Genomic DNA, 22,495 nt, shown 5'->3' with positions numbered 1-22,495 from the left:
CAGTTTGTTATCCTTTACCATGGTCAGGTACTCAGCAATGTTGTATTGTCTGTTTAGGGCCAAGTAGCAATTGAGTTTGCTTTGGGTTTTTGTTGTTTCTGCCCAATATGACAGGTATTTTTCTTTTTGTTTAGTGACAATTGTGTTTGGTCGAATTCTCTCTGCTACGATGTCACTGTCCTGGGGCTGTTATTGTTAGTAGTGTTAGTGGTTGCTTCACTGAGTCCCAGGACTAGTTGACTGAGGGAGTTATTCTTTATGGTCCTCTCTTGGCATTTCAAGGCTTCGTAATGATAGCAGTGGGGGTTGCTCATTTTTAGGCATTTCCAAAATTTGGTGGCTCTTTTTTGGATAGTAATTATTAGTGGAAATTGGCCTAGTTCTGCCCTGCATGCATTGTTTATGGTTTTCCTTTGAGTCCAGAGGATACTTACACAGAATTCTGCATGGAGGATCTCAATTGGGTGTTTGTCCCATTTTGCAAATTCTTGTTGTGTTAGCGGTCCCCACACTTCACTGCCATAGAGTGCAATTGGTTCAATTACTGATTTGAAAATTTTGAGCCAAATGCTAATTGGGATTTCTATTTGGATTGATCTTTTAATGGCGTAGAAAGCCCTTCTTGCTTTCTCTTTCAGTTCATTCACAGCCAGTTTGAAATTTCCCGTAGAGCTGATTTTTATGCCCAAGTATGTGTAGTTAGTGGTTTGTTCAATTTTGGTTGTTCCTACTGTGAAATTTATTTTGGGTCCCTGATGTCTGGATCTTTGTTGGAACACGAGGACTTTGGTTTTTTGGAGGTTTATTGTCAGGGCCCAGGTCTGACAGACTGATTCCAGCAGGTCCAGGTTCTGCTGTGGACCCTCCTTAGTTGGTGACAGCAGAACCAGGTCATCGGCATAGAGGAGGAATTTAACCTTGGATTCATATAGGGTGAGGCCGGGTGCTGTAGATTGTTCAAGTAGTTTTGCCAATTCATTTATGTAAATATTAAAGAGTGTCGGTGAGATTGGCGAGCCCTGCGTCACCCCCCGCCCCTGTGGGAAGTATTTTGTTTGTTTGTCTCCAATTTTAACTGCACATTTGTTGTTTGTATACATTGATTTAATTACATCGTATGTTTTCCCTCCTACCCCGCTTTCGATAAGTTTCAGGAATAGGCCGTCGTGCCAGATGGAGTCGAAAGCCTTCTGGAAATCTATGAAGCATGCGTAGATTTTGCTTTTGTTTTGATGAACGTGTTTGTCAATTAGGGTCTGTAGGGTGAAGATATGATCTGATGTTCTATAGTTTGGCAGGAATCCAATTTGGCTTTTACTCAAGACATTGTGCCCCCCAAGTCTCTCTCCCACCCCCCAGTCTCTCTCTCTCTCCCCCCCAGTCTCTCTCTCCCACCCCCCCCCAGTCTCTCTCTCCCACCCCCCCCAGTCTCTCTCTCCCCCCCCCCCAGTCTCTCTCTCCCACCCCCCCCAGTCTCTCTCTCCCACCCCCCCAGTCTCTCTCTCCCACCCCCCAGTCTCTCTCTCTCTCCCCCCCCAGTCTCTCTCACCTCTGCCCGACCAGCGGCTCCAGCCTGGCCAGGAGGCCTTTCTCGGCCTTGGACTCGGCTCCCTCCTCGCCCACCAGGTTGCAGCCCGGGGCCGCGGCGGGGGTGGTGAGCGGCTGTGCAACAGGGGCGGCGGGCTGAGCGGCCAGCAACAGCAGCAGGAGGACGAGCGGCAGGATCTCCATGGGCGGCTTCAACTCCAGCCCCAGGCTGCGGCCTACTTCTGCTTCCGCATCCGGGAGCTGGCGTTGACCCGCGCGGCGGCCCCTGACCCGGTGGTCTCCCCCCCCCTTCTCTGACGTCATTCGCCCTTCTGTGACGTGCGGTTCGCCTGCCCCGCGTTGTCGTCGTGACGTCCCCCGCCCGCCATCTGTGACGTTCCTTTCGCCCCGCACGGCGAGGGGCACGTCCGCCCCGCAGTGACGTCGCTTCCGCTCGGCTGCCATTCGGTGACTTCCGGCTGACCGAAGGAGAAGGTGAGTGAGACCCCGACGGACGAACCTGGTGCACGGTCTCCACTTCATAGACACAGAGCAGGGGGAGCTGATGCATTTTGGCAGAAGCAGCAGGGCGAGGCAATATGCATTTAATTGGCACAGTTTTAAAGAGTGTGCAGGCAGTGAATGTGCATAATAACAACAACAGACAAAGGCTGGCAAAACTCAGCAGGCCAGGGCGGCATCCGTGGAGAGTGAGACGGAGTCAAAGTTTCAGGTCGAAGACCCTCCCTCAGAAGTGGCTTATCGTTTAAGGGGGAGGGGATGAAAGAACAAAAGGGAAGGTCGGAGATAGGATAGAAAGGAGGAGAGATTTAGAGACGTTACTTGTAACATTTGCATATTGATTTATCATTGGCCTGCAGGCATCTGTAAGGAATACCTATTATATTCACATGTAATCACATGCTGAGTTTATGTAAGAATTCAGATTATATAAGCTGTGTCTTTATAATAATAATCAACTTTATTGTCATTGTTAGTGTACAAGTGCAGTACAACGAAATGTAGGCTTGCGGCTCCCGAGAGTGTACATTTAGATTAAGACATTTAAACATTCAACATTCATTTGGCTTGTAATACATTAACATTAACATAAACATAATAAAGTGCATTGGCAGATGTGCAGGCTTTAGAGTTTATTTGTGGAGTTCAGTAGGATAAATGTGAGGTTATCCACTTTGGTGGCAAAAACAGGAAGGCAGATTATTATTTGAATGGCAATAGATTGGGAGAAGGGGAAGTGCAAAGAGACCTGGGTGTTATTGTGCACCAGTCGCTGAAGGTAAGCATGCAGGTGGTTAAGAAGGCAAATGGTATGTTGGCCTTCGTAGCAAGAGGGTTCGAGTACAGGAACAAGGATGTCTTGCTACAGTTGTACAGGGCCTTGGTGAGACCGCACCTTGAGTATTGTGTGCAGTTTTGGTCACCTTACCTGAGGAAGGATGTTCTTGCCATGGAGGGAGTGCAGCGAAGATTCACCAGGCTGATACCTGGGATGGCAGGAATGACGTATGAGGAGAGATTGTGTCAATTGGGCTTATACTCACTGGAGTTTAGAAGATTGAGAGGGGATCTCATCGAAACCTATAAAATTCTGTCAGGCCTGGACAGACTAGATGCAGGAAGGATGTTTCTGATGGCCGGGGAGTCCAGAACCAGGGGTCATAGTCTAAGGATAAGGGGTAAGCCATTTAGGACTGAAATGAAGAGGAATTTCTTCACCCAGTGAGTGGTGAACCTGTGGAATTCTCTGCCACAGAGGGTGGTGGAGAGCAGTTCATTAAATATATTCAAGAAAGAGTTAGATATATTTCTTAAGGCTAAAGGGATCAAGGGATATGGGGAGAAAGCAGGGACAGGGTACTGAATTTGGAGGATCAGCCATGATCTCATTGAATGGCGGAGCAGGCTCGAAGAGCCGAATGGCCTAATCCTGCTCCTATCTTCTATGTTTCTATGTTAAACAAAAGGGAAGGTCGGAGATAGGATAGAAAGGAGGAGAGATTAAGAGACATTTAATTGGAACATTTGCATATTGATTTATCAGTGGCCCGCAGGCATCTGTAAGGAATACCTATTATATTTACATGTAATCACATGCTGAGTTGTCATTGGCCTGCAGGCATCTGTAAGGACTGCTTTGTTTTGGAGGACCCAGGGTCCTGACTCCATCTTGTCCACACGGTGCTGGAGGATGGAGAAAGCTTGCAGACCTGATGCTTCATTAAAAGAGTTTAAACTGTAATACTCCGTTGTCCTGCAATTTATTATTTTTGTACAAAGTGTGCAAAACAAGACAATTAATGGCCCAGAAATTTGGGTTGGAGGCTTCCCGCGGGTGCAAGCCCCCGACCTGCACTTATCTAGACCGCCGGCCTTTGAGCTGTGGGCCCGCGTGGGATTCCGATCTTGGGCCTCCTCCAACTGGCGGCGCACAGTGCTCGCGACCATCCCCCTCTCAAACAGATACACCACTTTGGATATTGTTGGGGAGGATGGCTTATCGGGGGAAGGCAGCAGCAGCCAACATCCTGGCACCAGGGGTGGCTCTGCTGCACAGGACAGGAGGAAAAACAGTGGGAGAACTATAGTGATAGGGGATTCTATTGTAAGGGGAATGGATAGGCATTTCTGCGGCCGCAAACGAGACTCCAGGATGGTGTGTTGCCTCCCTGGTGTGAGGGTCAAGGATGTCTCAGAGCGGCTGCAGAACATTTTGGAAGGGGAGGGTGAAGAGCCAGTTGTCGTGGTGCATATAGGCACCAACGATATAGGTAAAAAACGGGATGAGGTCCTAGATCTAGAAGAGGAAACTAGATGTAATATCTCCAAGTTTGCAGACGACACAAAGCTGGGTGGGCATGTGTGCTGTGAGGAGGATGCTGAGAAACTCCAGTATGATTTGCACAGGTTGGGTGATTGGACAGATGCAGTATAATGTGGATAAATGCGAGGTTATCCACTTTGGTGGCAAAAACAGGAAGGCAGATTCTTATCTGAATGGCAATAGATTGGGAGATGGGGAAGTGCAACGAGACCTGGGTGTCCTTGTGAAGGTAAGCATGCAGGTGCAGCAGGCGGTTAAGAAGGCAAATGGTATGTTGGCCTTCATAGTGAGAGGGTTTGAGTACAGGAATAAGGATGTCTTGCTGCAGTTGTACAGGGCCTTGGTGAGACCACACCTTGAGTATTGTGTGCAGTTTTGGTCGCCTTATCTGAGGAAGGATGTTCTTGCCATGGAAGGAGTGCAGCGAAGATTCACCAGGCTGATACCTGGGATGGCAAGAATGATGTATGAGGAGAGATTGGGTCGATTGGGCTTATACTCGCTGAAGTTTAGAAGAATGAGAGGGGATCTCATTGAAACTTATAAAATTCTAACAGGACGAGACAGACTGGACACAGGAAGGATGTTCCCGATGGTCGGGGAGTCCAGAACCAGGGGTCACAGTCTAAGGATAAAGGGTAAGCCATTTAGGACAGAGATGAGGAGGAATTTCTTCACCCAGAGAGTGGTGAACCTGTGGAATTCTCTACCACAGAAGGCAGTTGAGGCCAATTCATTAAATATATTCAAGAAGGAGTTAGAGATATTTCTTAAAGCTAAAGGGATATGGGGAGAAAGCAGGGAACCGGGTACTGAATTTGGATGATCAGCCATCAAGTCTAGAGGTAACAAAGGCATGGATGAAGGTTTCAGCAGCGGATGAGCTGAGGCAGGGGCGGAGACAGGTGACGTTATGGAGGTGGAAGTAGGCAGGATGGGGGATCTTCGCTACAGGGACAGGTTGGAGAAGCTGGATTTGTTTTCATTAGTGCAAAGGAGGTTGAAGGAACAGGGAGAGGCAATACACACTTAATGGCACGGTTTTAAAGAGTGTGCAGGGGACAGAGGGACCCGGGAGTTAATGTGTATAGGTCCCCGAAGGTGGCGGGACATAGTGAGTTGTTAGCAAAGCATATGTGATCGTGGGCTTCGTAAATAGAGGTATTGAAAGAAAGACTTTGCATTTATATAGCACCTTTCACGACCACCGCATGTCTCAAAGCACTTTACAGCCAATGAAGTACTTTTTGAAGTGTAGTCACTGTTGTAATGTGGGAAACGCAGCAGCCAATTTACGCACAGCAAGCTCCCACAAACAGCAATGTGATAATGACCAGAGAATCTGTTTTTTGAGGGAGATACATTGGCCCCAAGACACTGGGGATAACTCCCCCTGCTCTTCTTCGAAATAGGACCGTGGGATCTTTTGCATCCAACTGAGAAACCAAGGTCCCGTCTGCTCTAACGTCTCATCCGAAAGACGGCACACCTCCGACAGTGCAGCGCGCCCTCAGCACTGCACCGGAGTGTCAGCCTAGCTTTATGTGCTCAAGTCCTTGGAGTGGGACTTGAATCCACGACCTTCTGACTCCGAGACGAGTGTGCTGCCCACTGAGCCACAGCTGATATTGAGTACAAAACTAGAGAAGTTATGCTGAACCTTTATAAAGCGCTGGTTAGGCCACAACTGGAGTATTGCGTCCAGTTCTGGTCACCAAACTTTAGGAAGGATGTGAAGGCCCTTGAGAGGGTGCAGAGGAGATTTACCAGAATGGTTCCGGGGATGGGGGATCTTAGCTACAAGGACAGGTTGGAGAAGCTGGATTTGTTTTAATTGGAGCAAAGGAGGTTGAGGGGTGATTTGATCGAGGTGTACAAGATTATGGCGGGTTTGGAAAGGCTAGACGGGGAAAGGCTGTTCTCACTAGTTGATGGTACAAGGACGAGGGGACACAGATTTAAGGTTTTGGGCAAGAGATACAGGGGGAATGTGAGGAAAAACTTTTTCCGCAGCGAGTGGTGAGGACCTGGAACTCGCTGCCGATGGAAGCGGAGACACTCAATGTTTTCAAGGGGAGACTGGATCGGCAGTTGAGGGAAATAATCTTGCAGGGCTACGGGGATAGAGCGGGGGAATGGGACTGACGAGATTGCTCTACAGAGAGCTGGCACGGACTGGATGGGCCGAATGGCCTCCTCCTGTGCCTCTATGACTCTAAGAGTGAGATACAGAGACAGACATACCTAGTTAATAGTCTACAAAGTAAGGCATGGCTGATGATACAAAGATAGTTGGGAAAACAAGTTGTGAGGAGGACACAGAATCTGCAAAGGGATATCGACAGGTTCAGTGAGTGGGCAAAAATTTGGTCGCTGGAGTATAATGTGGGAAAATGTGAGGTTATCCACTTTGGTAGGAATTATTATTTAAATGGAGAGACTACAGAATGTGGCAGAACAGAGGGATCTGGGGGTCCTCGTACATGAAACACAAAAAGTTAGCATGCAGGTACAGCAAGTAATCAGGAAGGCAAACGCCTTTATTGCAAGGGGGATGGAGTATAAAAGCAGGGAAGTCCTGCTACAAGTGTACAGGGTGCTGGTGAGACCACACCTGGAGTACTGCACACAGTGTTGGACTCCCTATTTACTGAGGAGTCCCACAACACCAGGTTATAGTCCAACAGCTTTATTTGAGATCACAAGCTTTCGGAGCCCTTAGAAAGCAGTTAGAAAGGTTACCTGTAATCATCTGGCAGTGTTCTCTGACTATATAAGCTGTGTCTTTGTGCATCTCTTCACTTCACCTGACGAAGGAGCAGCGCTCCGAAAGCTTGTGATTTCAAATAAAGCTGTTGGACTATAACCTGGCGTTGTGTGACTTCTGACATTTGTCCACCCCAGTCCAACACCGGCATCTCCACACCATATTTAATGAGGGATATACTTGCATTGGAGGCAGTTCAGAGAAGGTTCACTAGGTTGATTCCCGAGATGAAGGGGCTGTCTTACGAGGAAAGGTTGAGCAGGTTGGGCCTATACTCATTGGAGTTTAGAACAATGAGAGGGGATCCTATTGAAACATAGAAGATTCTCAGGGGCTTGACAGGGTAGATGCAGAGAGGATGTTTCCCCTCGTGGGGGAATCGAGAACGAGGGGACACAGTTTCAGGATAAGGGGTCGCCCATTTAAGACTGAGATGAGGAGGAATTTCTTCTCAGAGGGTCGGGAATCTGTAGAATTCTCTACCCCAGACAGCTGTGGAGGCGGAGTCAGTGAATCTGGACTTTCAGAAGGCTTTCGATAAGGTCCCGCATAAGAGATTAGCGTGCAAAGTTAAAGCACATGGGATTGGGGGCAAGGTACTGACTTGGATAGAGAACTGGTTGGCAGACAGAAAGCAAAGAGTTGGAATAAACGGGTCTTTTTCTGAGTGGCAGGCAGTGACTAGTGGGGTACCGCAGGGATCGGTGCTAGGACCCCAGCTATTCACAATATATATTAATGATCTAGACGAGGGAACTAGATGTAATATCTCCAAATTTGCAGACGACACAAAGCAGGGTGGGCGTGTGTGCTGTGAGGAGGATGCTGAGAAACTCCAGGATGATTTGGACAGGTTGGGTGATTGGGCAGAAACATGGCAGATGCAGTATAATGTGGATAAATGCGAGATTATCCACTTCGGTGGCAAAAACAGGAAGGCAGATTATTATCTGAACAGCAATAGATTGGGAAAAGGGGAAGTGCAACGAGACCTGGGTGTCCTTGTGCACCAGTCGCTGAAGGTAAGCATGCAGGTGCAGCAGGCAGTTAAGAAGGCAAATGGTATGTTGGCCTTCGTATCGAGAGGGTTTGAGTACAGGAACAAGGATGTCTTGCTACAGTTGTACAGAACCTTGGTGAGACCACATCATGAGTATTGTGTGCAGTTTTGGTCGCCTTATCTGAGGAAGGATGTTCTTGCCATGGAAGGAGTGCAGCGAAGATTCACCAGACTGATACCTAGAATGGCAGGAATAACATATGAGGAAAAATTGGGGCGATTAGGCTTATACTCGCTGGAGTTTAGAAGAATGAGAGGGGATCTCATTGAAACTTAAAAAATTCTAACAGGACTGGACAGACTAGATGCAGGAAGGATGTTCCCGATGGCCGGGGAGTCTGGAACCAGGGGTCACAGTCTAAGGATAAGGGGTAAGCCATTTAGGACTGAGATGAGGAGGAATTTCTTCACCCAGAGAGTGGTGAATCTGTGGAATTCTCTACCACAGAAGGCAGTTGAGGCCAATTCATTAAATATATTCAAGAAGGAGTTAGATATATTTCTTAAGGCTAAAGGGATATGGGGAGAAGGCAGGGACAGGGTACTGAATTGTTCCAGTCCTACTCAGGTCCTCTCCCTCACCTCTTTTTCCGGTACATCGATGACTATATTGGTGCCGTTTCCTGCTCTCGCCCTGAACGAGATAAGTTCATTCACTTTACTTCCAATTTCCACCCTTCCCTCACCTTCACATGATCCATCTCCGACTCTTCCCTTCCCTTCCTTAACTTCTCCATCTCCATTTCTGGCGATCGGCTTTCAACAAACATCCACTACAAGCCCACCGACTCCCACAGCTACCTGGACTACACTTCCTCCCACCCCGCTTCCTGTAAGGACTCTATTCCATTCTCCCAGTTTCTCCATCTCCGCCGCGTCTGCTCCGACGATGCCACCTTCCACACCAGTGCTTCCGACATGTCTTCCTTTTTCCTCAACCGAGGATTCCCCTCTACCGTGGTTGACACGGCCCTTGACCGTGTCCGTTCTATCTCCCGCACCTCTGCTCTCACCCCTTCCCCTCCCTCCCAGAACCACGACAGGGTTCCCCTTGTCCTCACCTTTCACCCCACCAGCCTCCACATTCCACGGATCATCCTCCGCCATTTCCGCCAACGTGATCCCACCACCAAACACATCTTCCCCTCACCTCCCCTTTCAGCATTCCGAAGGGACCGCTCCCTCCGCGACACCCTGGTCCACTCCTCAATCACCCCCAACAGCCCTTCTCCTTCACCCGGCACCTTCCCGTGCAAGCGCAGGAGATGCAACACCTGCCCTTTTACCTCCTCCCTTCCCACTGTCCAGGGCCCCAAACACCCCTTCCAGGTGAAACAGCGATTTACTTGTACTTCTTGCAATCCAGTATACTGTATTCGCTGCTCACGATGCGGTCTCCTCTACATTGGGGAGACCAAACGCAGATTGGGTGACCGCTTTGCGGAACACCTCCGTTCAGTCCGTAAGGGTGACCCTGAGCTTCCAGTCGCCTGTCACTTTAATTCTCCGCTTCACTCCCACTCTGATCTCTCTGTCCTCGGCCTATTACATTGTTCCAGTGAAGCTCAACGTAAGCTCGAGGAACAGCACCTCATCTTTCGATTGGGCACTTTACAGCCTGCCGGACTCAACACTGAGTTCAACAATTTCAGATAATTATCCCTGCCCCCATTTTTCATGCAGTATGATTTTTGCCATTCCCATTTGCAACATTTTCACAGCATGTTCTTTCAATTCCTTCCTCCCCTCCTAAACCCCCCCCCCCATGTCTCTGCGCCTGCTTAATATCTGTTACATCTCCAGCTTTTTCCAGTTCTGATGAAGGGTCCCAGACCTGAAACGTTAACTCTGTTTCTCTCTCCACGGATGCTGCCTGGCCTGCTGAGTGTTTCCAGCATTTTCTGTTGTTATTTCAGGTTTCTACCATCCGCAGTATCTTGCTATTGTAGGATGATGACAGTGTTAACCCTGGTCTATTTTTTATTCACAGAGGCGGACATGTCGGCGCTCCGAATAATCCAGAACGCGGCTGCAAATGGTAGGGAAGCACAGTCGATGCCCAGCCTATCCATACACTCGGAGACCTGCAGCACACCAGGGGGCCGTTCTGCCCCTGGTCCCTGAGCAGCCGTGCTCAGTCTCACCACCCCCCCCCCCCCCCCACTTTCTTTCTGAAACTCTGTCAGCTGGTCCTCCTCAAGTATCTGTCCAACACCCCTTCCAAATTATTGATGGATGAACGACGGGATCTGCAGAAAGTTCCTCCAACTAAATATTGGAAAGACAGGAGCTACCACCCACGCCTTTCTTACCTCTAGTCTCGACTATTGGCCGGCCCCCCACCTGCCACCCTCCGTAAACTTCACATCCAGAACGCTGCCGCCCCCGTATCCGAACTCTCGCTGAGTGCCGTTCACCCATCACCCCAGTGCTCGCGAAGATCTCTGTAACCTCCTCCAACACTCCCTGTCTCTGTAACCACCTCCAGCCCTCCATATCTCTGTAACCTCCTCCAGCCCTCCCTATCTCTGTAACCTCCTCCAACCCTCCATATCTCTGTAACCTCCTCCAACCCTCCCTATCTCTGTCACCTCCTCCAACCCTCCCTATCTCTGTAACCTCCTCCAGCCCCACAACCCTCCCTATCTCTGTTACCTCCTCCAACCCTCCCATCTCTGAAACCGCCTCCAGCCCCTCCAACCCTCCCTATCTCTGTAACCACCTCCAGCCCTCCATATCTCTGTAACCTCCTCCAGCCCTACAACACTCCCTATCTCTGTAACCTCCTCCAGCCCTACAACACTCCCTCTCTCTGTAACCTCCTCCAGCCCTCCCTATCTCTGTAACCTCCTCCAGCCCTCCATATCTCTGTAACCTCCTCCAGCCCTCCATATCTCTGTAACCTCCTCCAACCCTCCCTATCTCTGTAACCTCCTCCAACCCTCCCTATCTCTGTAACCTCCTCCAGCCCCACAACCCTCCCTGTCTCTGTAACCTCCTCCAACCCTCCCTATCTCTGTAACCTCCTCCAACCCTCCCTATCTCTGTAACCTCCTCCAGCCCCTACAACCCTCCATATCTCTGTAACCTCCTCCAACCCTCCCTATCTCTGAAACCGCCTCCAGCCCCTACAACCCTCCCCATCTCTGAAATCTCCAGCCCCACAACCCTCCCTGTCTCTGTAACCTCCTCCAGCCCCGACCACCCTCCCTATCTCTGTAACCTCCTCCAACCCTCCCTATCTCTGTAACCTCCTCCAGCCCTACAACCCTCCCTATCTCTGTAACTTCCTCCAGCCCTACAACCCTCCCTATCTGGGTAACCTCCTCCAGCCCCTACCACCGTCCCTATCTCTTTAACATCCTCCAGACCCTACAACCCTCCCTATCTCTGAAATCTCCAGCCCCACAACCCTCCCTATCTCTTTAACCTCCTCCAGCCCTACAACACTCCCTATCTCTGAAATCTCCAGCCCCACAACCCTCCCTATCTCTGTAACCTCCTCCAGCCCCACAACACTCCCTGTCTCTGTAACCTCCTCCAGCCCCTACAACCCTCCCTATCTCTGTAACCTCCGCCAGCCCTACAACACTCCCTATCTCTGAAATCTCCAGCCCCACAACCCTCCCTATCTCTGTAACCTCCTCCAGCCCCACAACACTCCCTGTCTCTGTAACCTCCTCCAGCCCCTACAACCCTCCCTATCTCTGTAACCTCCTCCAGCCCTACAACCCTCCCTATCTCTGTAACTTCCTCCAGCCCAACAACCCTCCCTATCTGGGTAACCTCCTCCAGCCCCTACCACCGTCCCTATCTCTTTAACCTCCTCCAGACCCTACAACCCTCCCTATCTCTGTAATCTCCTCCAGCCCCACAACCCTCCCTATCTCTGTAACCTCCTCCAGCCCCTACAACCCTCCCTATCTCTGTAATCTCCTCCAGCCCCACAACACTCCCTATCTCTTTAACCTCCTCCAGACCCTACAACCCTCCCTATCTCTGTAATCTCCTCCAGCCCCACAACCCTCCCTATCTCTGTAACCTCCTGCAGCCCCGACAACCCTCCCTATCTCTGTAACCTGCTCCAGCCCCCTACAACCCTCCCCATCTCTGTAACCTCCTCCAGCCCTACAACCCTCCCTATCTCTGTAACCTGCTCCAGCCCCTACAACCCTCCCTATCTCTGTAACCTCCTCCAGCCCCTACAACCCTCCCTATCTCTGTAATCTCCTCCAGTCCCTACAACCCTCCCTATCTCTGTAACTTCCTCCAGCCCTACAACCGTGCCTATCTGTAACCTCCTCCAGTGCCTACACCCCTCCCAATCTCTGTAACCTCCTCCAGCCCCTACACCCCTCCCTATCTCTGTAACCTCCTCCAGCCCCTACAACCCTCCCTATCTCTGTAACCTCCTCCAGCCCCTACAACCCTCCCTATCTCTGTAACCTCCTCCAGTCCCTACAACCCTCCCTATCTCTGTAACTTCCTCCAGCCCTACAACCGTGCCTATCTGTAACCTCCTCCAGTGCCTACACCCCTCCCAATCTCTGTAACCTCCTCCAGCCCCTACACCCCTCCCTATCTCTGTAACCTCCTCCAGCCCCTACAACCCTCCCTATCTCTGTAACCTCCTCCAGTCCCTACAACCCTCCCTATCTCTGTATCCTCCTGCAGCCCCTACAACCCTCCCTATCTCTGTAACCTCCTCCAGACCCTACAACCCTCCCTATCCCTGTAACTTCCTCCAGCCCCTACAACCCTCCCTATCTCTGTAATCTCCAGCCCCTACAACCCTCCCTATCTCTGTAATCTCCTCCAGCCCCACAACCTTCCCTATCTCTGTAACCTCCTCCAGCCCTACAACCCTCCCTATCTCTGTAACCTCCTCCAGCCTTCTACAACCCTCACTATCTCTGTAACCTGCCCCAGCCCCTACACCCCTCCCTGTCTCTGTAACCTCCTCCAGCCCGACTACCCTCCCTATATCTGTAACCTCCTCCAGCCTTACAACCCTCCCTATCTCTGTAACTTCCTCCAGCTCCTACAACCTCCCTATCTCCAACTTGCTCCAGCCCCTACAACCATCCCTATCTCTGTAACATCCTCCAGCCCTACAACACTCCCTATCTCTGTAACCTCCTGCAGCCCCTACAACCCTCCCAACCCTGTAACCTCCTCCAGCCCTACAACCCTCCCTATCTGGGTAACCTCCTCCAGCCCCACAATCTTCCCGATCTCTGTTATCTCCTCCAGCCCCTACAACCCTCCCTATCTCTGTAATCTCCTCCAGCCCCTACAACCCTCCCTATCTCTGTAACCTCCTGCAGCCCCTACAACCCTCCCTATCTCTGTAACCTCCTCCAGCCCTACAACCCTCCCCATCTCTGTAACCTCCTCCAACCCTACAACCCTCCCTATCTCTGTAACCTGCTCCAGCCCCTACAACCCTCCCTATCTCTGTAACCTCCTCCAGCCCCTACAACCCTCCCTATCTCTGTAACCTCCTCCAGTCCCTACAACCCTCCCTATCTCTGTAACTTCCTCCAGCCCTACAACCGTGCCTATCTGTAACCTCCTCCAGTGCCTACACCCCTCCCAATCTCTGTAACCTCCTCCAGCCCCTACACCCCTCCCTATCTCTGTAACCTCCTCCAGCCCCTACAACCCTCCCTATCTCTGTAACCTCCTCCAGTCCCTACAACCCTCCCTATCTCTGTAACCTCCTCCAGCCCTACAACCCTCCCTATCTCTGTAATCTCTTCCAGCCCCTACTCCCTATCTCTGTAATCTCCTCCAGCCCTACACCCCTGCCTATCTCTGTAACTTCCTCCAGCCCCTACAACCCTCCCTATCTCTGTATCCTCCTGCAGCCCCTACAACCCTCCCTATCTCTGTAACCTCCTCCAGACCCTACAACCCTCCCTATCCCTGTAACTTCCTCCAGCCCCTACAACCCTCCCTATCTCTGTAATCTCCAGCCCCTACAACCCTCCCTATCTCTGTAATCTCCTCCAGCCCCACAACCTTCCCTATCTCTGTAACCTCCTCCAGCCCTACAACCCTCCCTATCTCTGTAACCTCCTCCAGCCTTCTACAACCCTCACTATCTCTGTAACCTGCCCCAGCCCCTACACCCCTCCCTGTCTCTGTAACCTCCTCCAGCCCGACTACCCTCCCTATATCTGTAACCTCCTCCAGCCTTACAACCCTCCCTATCTCTGTAACTTCCTCCAGCTCCTACAACCTCCCTATCTCCAACTTGCTCCAGCCCCTACAACCCTCCCTATCTCTGTAACATCCTCCAGCCCTACAACACTCCCTATCTCTGTAACCTCCTGCAGCCCCTACAACCCTCCCAACCCTGTAACCTCCTCCAGCCCTACAACCCTCCCTATCTGGGTAACCTCCTCCAGCCCCACAATCTTCCCGATCTCTGTTATCTCCTCCAGCCCCTACAACCCTCCCTATCTCTGTAATCTCCTCCAGCCCCTACAACCCTCCCTATCTCTGTAACCTCCTGCAGCCCCTACAACCCACCCTATCTCTGTAACCTCCTCCAGCCCCCTACAACCCTCCCTATCCCTGTAACTTCCTCCAGCCCCAACAACCCTCCCTATCTCTGCAATCTCCAGCCCCTACAACCCTCCCTATCTCTGTAATCTCCTCCAGCCCCACAACCCTCCTTATCTCTGTAACCTCCTCCAGCCCCACAACCCTCCCTATCTCTGTAACCTCCTCCAGCCCTACAACCCTCCCTATCTCTGTAAACTCCTCCAGCCCCTACAACCCTCCCTATCTCTGTAAACTCCTCCAGCCCCTACAACCCTCCCTATCTCTGTAACCTGCCCCAGCCCCTACACCCCTCCCTATCTCTGTAACCCCCTCCAACCCCCTAAACCCTCCTTATCTCTGAAATCTCCAGCCCCACAACCCTCCCTATCTCTGTAACCTCCTCCAGCCCCGACAACCCTCCCGATCTCTCTAACCTTCTCCAGCCCCTACAACCCTCCCTATCTCTGTAACATCCTCCAGCCCCTACAACCCTCCCTATCTCTGTAACATCCTCCAGCCCTACAAACATCTCTGTAACCTCTTCCAGCCAGGGGAGTTAAAAGAAATGTTGTAGTGGTAGGGGATAGTATCATTAGTGGGATAGATAGAGTTCTTTGCAGCCGAGAGCGAGGGTCCCGAAGGCTGTGTTGCCTGCCCGGTGGCAGGGTTAAGGACATCTCCTCTGGACTGGAGAGAAACTTGGAGTGGGAGGGGGAGGATCCAGTTGTCGTGGTCCATGTTGGTACCAACGACATAGATAGGACAAGGAAGGAGGTTCTGCTGAGGGAGTTTGAGCAGCTAGGGGTCAAATTGAAAAGCAGAACCACAAGGGTAATAATCTCTGGATTATTACCTGAGCCACGAGCGAATTTGGCTAGGACAAATAAAATTAGAGAGTTAAATGCGTGGCTCAAAGACTGGTGTGGGAGAAATGGGTTTTGCTTCCTGGGACACTGGCACCAGTACTGGGGCAGGAGGGAGCTGTTCCGTTGGGACGGGCTTCACTTGGCCAGTGCTGGGACTAGAGTCCTGGCGGATCATATAACTAGGGCTGTAGAGAGGGCTTTAAACTAACTAGTGGGGGGGAGGTTCCTAGAGAGCAAATAATAAAAATGACAACAGAGAAGGTCATAGACTTAGGTAGCAGTGGGGAAATTAAAAACCAGAGCGTGTCAGGAAGGGGCAGAAGGTATGGAGTAAAAGGCAAAGTAATAAAAAGGGCAAAAGCAGGAACTAAGTGTCACAAAACATCTTTGAAAGTTCTCTATCTGAATGCACGTAGCATTCGTAATAAAATAGACGAGTTAATGGCACAAATAACTACATGTGGGTATGATCTTGTGGCCATTACAGAAACATGGCTGCAGGGTGACCATGACTGGGAATTAAACATACCAGGTTATTTAACGATCAGGAAGGACAGGCAGGAAGGAAGGGGAGGTGGGGTGGCTATGTTAATAAAGGAAGAAATCACTAATACAGAGAAATGATATTGGATCAAAAGATCAGGATAATGAAACAGTTTGGGTGGAGGGAAGGAATAATAAGGGGAAAAAAACACTAGTGGGCGTAGTCTATAGGCCTCCGAACAGTGGCAACTCTGTTGGACGGAGTATCAATCAGGAAATAGTTGAGGCTTGTAATAAGGGAACATCTATAATTATGGGGGATTTTAACTATCATTAATTGGACAAATCAAATTGGGCAGGGCTGCCTTGAGGATGAGTTCATTGAGTGTATTAGGGATGGGTTTCTTGAGCAGTATGTAACTGAACCGACCAGGGGGCAAGCAACCTTGGATCTGGTCCTGTGTAACGAGACAGGATTAATTAAAAATGTCCTAGTAAAGGATCCCCTTGGAATGAGTGACCATAACATGGTTGAATTCCATATTCAATTAGAGGGTGAGAAGGTTGGATCTCAAACAAGCGTGCTAAGCTTGAATAAAGGAGACTATGAAGGTATGAGAGCGGAATTGAGTAAAGTGGATTGGGAAAATAGGTTAAAGGGTAAGACGATACATGATCAGTGGTGTACATTTAAGGAGTTATTTTACAACTTCCAAAAAATATATATTCCACTGAGAAGAAAACGGTGTAAAAGAAAAGACAGCCATCCGTGGCTAAGTAAAGAAATTAAGGATAGTATTCGACTAAAAACAAGGGCATATAAGGTAGCCAAATCTAGTGGGAGGGTAGAGGATTGGGAAAACTTTAAAAGACAGCAAAAAATAACAAAAAGATTGATTAAGAAAGGGAAGATAGATTATGAAAGTAAATTGGCAAAAAATATAAAAACAGATAGTAAGAGTTTTTATAGTTATATAAAAAGAAAAAGGGTGGCTAAAGTAAATGTTGGTCCCTTAGAGGATGAGACCGGGAAATTAATGGTGGGAAATATGGAGATGGCAAAAACACTGAATGAATATTTTGTATCAGTCTTTACAGTAGAAGACACTAAGAATATCCCAACACTGGACAAACAGGGGGCTAAAGGGGGGGAGGAGCTAAACACGATCAAAATCACTAAGGAAGTGGTACTCGGTAAAATAATGGGACTCAAGGCGGATAAATCACCTGGACCTGATGGCTTACATCCTAGGGTCTTGAGGGAAGTGGCGGTAGGGATTGTGGATGCATTGGTAATAATTTTCCAAAACTCCCTGGACTCGGCAAAGGTCCCGGCAGACTGGAAAACTGCTAATGTAACACCCTTATTTAAAAAGTGCAGTAGACAGAAGGCTGGAAACTATAGACCGGTTAGCCTAACATCTGTGGTAGGTAAAATTTTGGAGTCCATTATTAAGGAGACAGTAACAGGACATTTGGATAATCATAATTTAATAGGACAAAGTCAGCATGGTTTTATGAAGGGGAAGCCATGTTTGACAAATTTGCTGGAGTTCTTTGAGGAAGTAACATATAGGGTGGATAAAGGGGAACCAGTGGACGTAGTGTATTTAGACTTCCAAAAGGCATTTGACAAGGTGCCACACAAAAGATTATTGCTTAAGATAAAAAATCACGGGATTGGGGGTAATATTCTGGCATGGATAGAGGATTGGCTATCTAACAGAAGGCAGAGGGTTGGGATAAATGGTTCATTTTCAGACTGGCAACCAGTAACTAGTGGTGTTCCGCAGGGGTCAATGCTGGGTCCCCAACTCTTTACAATCTATATTAACGATTTGGAGGAGGGGACCGAGTGTAACATATCAAAGTTTGCAGATGATACTAAGATGGGAGGGAAAGTAGTGAGTGAGGAGGACATAAAAAACCTGCAAGGGGACATAGACAGGCTAAGTAAGTGGGCAGAGATTTGGCAGATGGAATACAATACTGGAAAGTGTGAGGTTATGCACTTTGGCAGGAAAAATCGTAGAGCAAGTTATTATCTTAATGGCAAGAAACTGAAAGTACTGAAGTACAAAGGGATCTGGGGGTCCTGGTGCACGAAACTCAAAAGGTTAGTATGCAGGTGCAGCAAGTGATTAAGAAGGCCAATGGAATGTTGGCTTTCATTGCTAGGGGGATAGAATATAAAAATAGGGAGGTATTGCTTCAGTTGTACAAGGTATTGGTGAGACCGCACCTGGAATACTGCATACAGTTTTGGTGTCCATACTTAAGAAAGGACATACTTGCTCTTGAGTCAGTACAAAGAAGGTTCACTCGGTTAATCCCGGGGATGAGGGGATGGACATATGAGGAGAGGTTGAGTAGATTGGGACTCTACTCATTGGAGTTCAGAAGAATGAGAGGCGATCTTATTGAAACACATAAGATTGTGAAGGGGTCGGATCGGGTGGATGCAGGGAGGATGTTCCCGATGATGGGTGGAACTAGAACTAGGGGGCATAGTCTTAGAATAAGGGGCTGCTCTTTCAAAACTGAGATGAGGAGGAACTACTTCACTCAGAGGGTGGTAGGTCCATGGAATATGCTGCCCCAAAAAGCTGTAGAAGCTACATCATTACATAAATTTAAAACAGAAATAGACAGTTTCCTACAAGTAAAGGGAATTAAGGGTTACGGGGAGTGGGCAGGAATTTGGACATGAGTTTAGGTTCGGATCGGTCATGGCCCTGTGGGTAGCGGAGCGGGCCCAGGGGCCGTGTAGCCTGATCCTGCTCCTATTTCGTGTGTCTAATTCTGTTAGATTCAGGAGATGGTTCTGTGATAGTGGATTGGCGGTTAGGATCAGTTCAGCCATGATCTTATTGAATGGCGGAGCAGGCTCGAGGGGCCGATTGGCCTACTCCTGCTCCTATTTCTTATGTTCTTATGTTCTTGTTAGCCCCTACAACCTCCCTATCTCTGTAACCTCCTGCAGCCCCTACACCCCTCCCAACCCTGTAACCTCCGCCAGCCCTATAACCCTCCCTATCTGGGTAACCTCCTCCAGCCCCACAATCCTCCCCATCTCTGTTATCTCCTCCAGCCGCTACAACCCTCCCTATCTCTGTAATTTCCTCCTGCCCCTACAACCCTCCCTATCTCTGTAACCTCCTGCAGCCACTACAACCCACCCGATCTCTGTAACCTCCTCCAGCCCCGACAACCCTCCCTATCTCTGTAACCTCCTCCAGCCCCCTACAACCCTCACTATCTCTGTCACATTCTCCAGCCCCTACAACCCTCCCTATCTCTGTAACCTCCTCCTGCCCTACAACCCTCCCTATCTCTGTAACCTCCTCCAGCCCCTACAACCCTCCCTATCTCTGTAACCTCCTCCAGCCCCTACAACCCTCCTTATCTCTGTAACCCCCTCCAGCCCCATAACCCTCCCTATCCTCTGTAACCTCCTCCAGCCCTACAACCCTGACTATCTCTGTAACCTCCTATAGCCCTACAACCCTCCCTATCCCTGTAACCTCCTCCAGCCTTACAACCCTCCCTATCTCTGTAACCTCCACCAGCCCTACAACCCTTCCTATCTCTGTAACCTCTTCCAGCCCCTACAACCCACCCTATCTTTGTAATCTCCTCCAGCCCTACACCCCTCCCTATCTCTGTAACCTCCTCCAGCCCCTAGACCCTCCCTATCTCTGTAACGTCCTGCAGCCCCTACAACCCTCCCTATCTCTGTAACCTCCTCCAGCCCCACAACCCTCACTATCTCTGTTACCTCCTCCAGCCCCTACAACCCTCCCTATCTCTGTAACCTCCTCCAACCCCCTACAACCCTCCCTATCTCTGAAATCTCCAGCCCCACAACCCTCCCTATCTCTGTAACCTCCTCCAGCCCCTACAACCCTCCCGATCTCTAACCTCCTCCAGCCCCTACAACCCGCCCTATCTCTGTAACTTGCTCCAGCCCCTACAAACTTCCCTATCTCTGTAACTTGCTCTAGCCCCTACAACCCTCCCTATCTCTGTAACCTCCTCCAGCCCCTACAACCCTCCCTATCTCTGTAACCTCCTCCAGCCCCTACAACCCTCCCTATCTCTGTAACCTCCTCCAGCCCCTACAACCCTCCCTATCTCTGTAACCTCCTCCAGCCCCAACAACCCTCCCTATCTCTGTAACCTCCTCCAGCCCCTACAACCCTCCCTATATCTGTAACCACCTCCAGCCCCTACAACTCTCCCTATCTCTGTAACCTCCTCCAGCCCGACAATCCTCCCTATCTCTGTAACCTCCTCCAGCCCCTACAACTCTACCAATCTCTGTAACCTCCTCCAGCCCCTACAACCCTCCCTATCTCTGTAACCTCCTTCAGCCCTACAACCCTCCTCATCTCTAACCTCCTGCAGCCCCACAACCCCCCCGACCTCTGTAACCTCCTCCAGCCCTACAACCCTCCCTATCTCTGTAACCTCCTCCAGCCTCTACAACACTCCCTATCTCTGCAACCTCCTCCAGCCCCACAACCCTCCCTATCTCTGTAACCTCCTCCAGCCCCTACAACCCTCCCTATCTCTGTAACCTCCTCCAGTCCCTACAACCCTCCCTATCTCTGTAACCTCTTCCAGCCCCTACAATGCTCCCTATCTCTGCAACCTCCTCCAATCCCCAACACCCCTCCCTATCTCTGAAATCTCCAGCCCCACAACCCTCCCTATCTCTGTTACCTCCTCCAGCCCCACAACACTCCCTGTCTCTGTAACCTCCTCCAGCCCCTACAACCCTCCCTATCTCTGTTATCTCCTCCAGCCCCTACAACCCTCCCTATCTCTGTAATCTCCTCCAGCCCCTACAACCTCCCTATCTCTGTAACCTCCTCCAGCCCCTACAACCCTCCTCATCTCTGTAACCTCCTCCAGCACTACAACCCTCCCTATCTCTGTAACTTCCTGCAGCCCCTGCAACCCTCCCTATCTCTGTAACTTCCTCCAGCCCTGCAATACCCCCTATCTCTGTAACCTCCTCCAACCCCCTACAACCCTCCCTATCTCTGTAACCTCCTCCAGCCCCTGCAACCCTCCCTATCTCTGTAACTTCCTCCAGCCCTGCAATACCCCCTATCTCTGTAACCCCCTCCCACCCCCAACAACCCTCCCACCCCCTACAACCCTCCCTATCTCTGTAAACTCCTCCAGCCCCTACAACCCTCCCTATCTCTGTAACCTCCAGCCCTACAACCCTGACTATCTCTGTAAGCTCCACCAGCCCTACAACCCTCCCTATCTCTGTAACCTCCTCCAGTCCCTACAACCCTCCCTATCTCTGTAACCTCCTCCAGTCCCTACAACACTCCCTATCTCTGTAACCTCCTCCAGCCCGACAACCCTCCCAATCTCTGTAACCTCCTCCAGCCCCTACAACACTCCCTATCTCTGTAACCTCCTCCAGCCGTACATCTATTACGTCCATGAATGATTGAGACACGGACAGCAGGAGTGGAACAAAATAAGTCTTTACTGCTGGAAGTCAATAGTGAAACTGAAACAACAGAGGCTCACTAGTGCCTTTTATACAGGGGTGGTCACTGCCGGTACTGCAGTCTGAGACCAGTTATTCTCTTAAAGGTACATACACAACAATTCCTCCCCTTTTAGATAAACAGTACATAACATTCATTTAACAACTAAATGATAACTAATTACAATCACAATTACTGTTGCTAGATACATTGGTTAAGTTTAAGCAATTATAAGTTCAGTCTTTGAGGAGGCTTCCTGATTCTGTCTGGATAACGCCTCTTTGGAGTATCAGGTTCTTCTGGCAATGTTGAGTCGGAATCAATGTCGTTGTTTGGTTCATCTGCTTCCAATATTCCCGGTTCTGCGGTAGCTGCAATTGGAACGTCGATTTCATTACCAGGTGTATCAGATCGTGGTGTGGAGTTGACGTTTTCCAGTGACTCTAGAATCTGGTCAGCATGGCGTCTTACAATGCTCTCCCCAACGTCCACGGTATACATGAGAGGTCCTTGTCATGTGCAAATCGTTCCTGGCTGCCATTTCTCAGTGCGGTAGTCCCGGGCCAAAACTGGTTGACCTATCTTAAAACTCCTGGTCGGCCTTTCATTCATATTCTGAAACTGCCTGTTCTCCACATCTCTTCGGACGTTTGGCTTAACCAAATCGAAGCGGCATCGTAGTCTTCGATTGAAGAACATCATGGCTGGAGTTTGGTTGGTAACCGCATGTGTCGCATTCCGGTAGGCAAAAAAGAAGTTGTCCACCTTGTGTTGTAGGGGTATATCTTCATTACACATTGCCTTGATAGCCTTCTTGAATGTTTGGACAAACCTCTCGGCCAATCCATTAGTGGCTGGATGATATGGGGCAGATGTGTA

The 22,495-nt window shown here is 49.9% G+C and overlaps 1 protein-coding gene across 2 annotated transcripts in view; it reads left to right on the top strand.

The window, feature by feature from the left end:
• The first annotated feature begins 1,971 nt into the window (after nt 1-1,971).
• The window catches only part of LOC147091816 (NADH-ubiquinone oxidoreductase subunit 8-like), a 45,468-nt gene continuing 24,944 nt past the window's right edge, over nt 1,972-22,495 (top strand). The window contains exons 1-2 of one of the 2 annotated variants that reach the window (XM_085976866.1): nt 1,972-2,022; nt 10,190-10,237. In XM_085976866.1, coding sequence (XP_085832992.1) covers nt 10,198-10,237 — 40 coding nt within the window. In that variant the 5' untranslated portion in view covers nt 1,972-2,022; nt 10,190-10,197. Of the gene's footprint in view, nt 2,023-2,051; nt 2,122-10,189; nt 10,238-22,495 lie in introns of those variants that run through there. The other variant, XM_085976867.1, reaches the window with a different exon arrangement.

The sequence above is a fragment of the Somniosus microcephalus genome, unplaced genomic scaffold, assembly GCF_052327205.1.
Source record: "Somniosus microcephalus isolate GS21.2 unplaced genomic scaffold, FLI_Smic_1.0 unresolved_chr3, whole genome shotgun sequence".
Classification (NCBI taxonomy): Eukaryota; Metazoa; Chordata; class Chondrichthyes; order Squaliformes; family Somniosidae; genus Somniosus; species Somniosus microcephalus.
The sequence above is the reverse complement of the archived record's forward strand: the minus strand, read 5'-3'. Positions and strand labels throughout refer to the sequence as shown.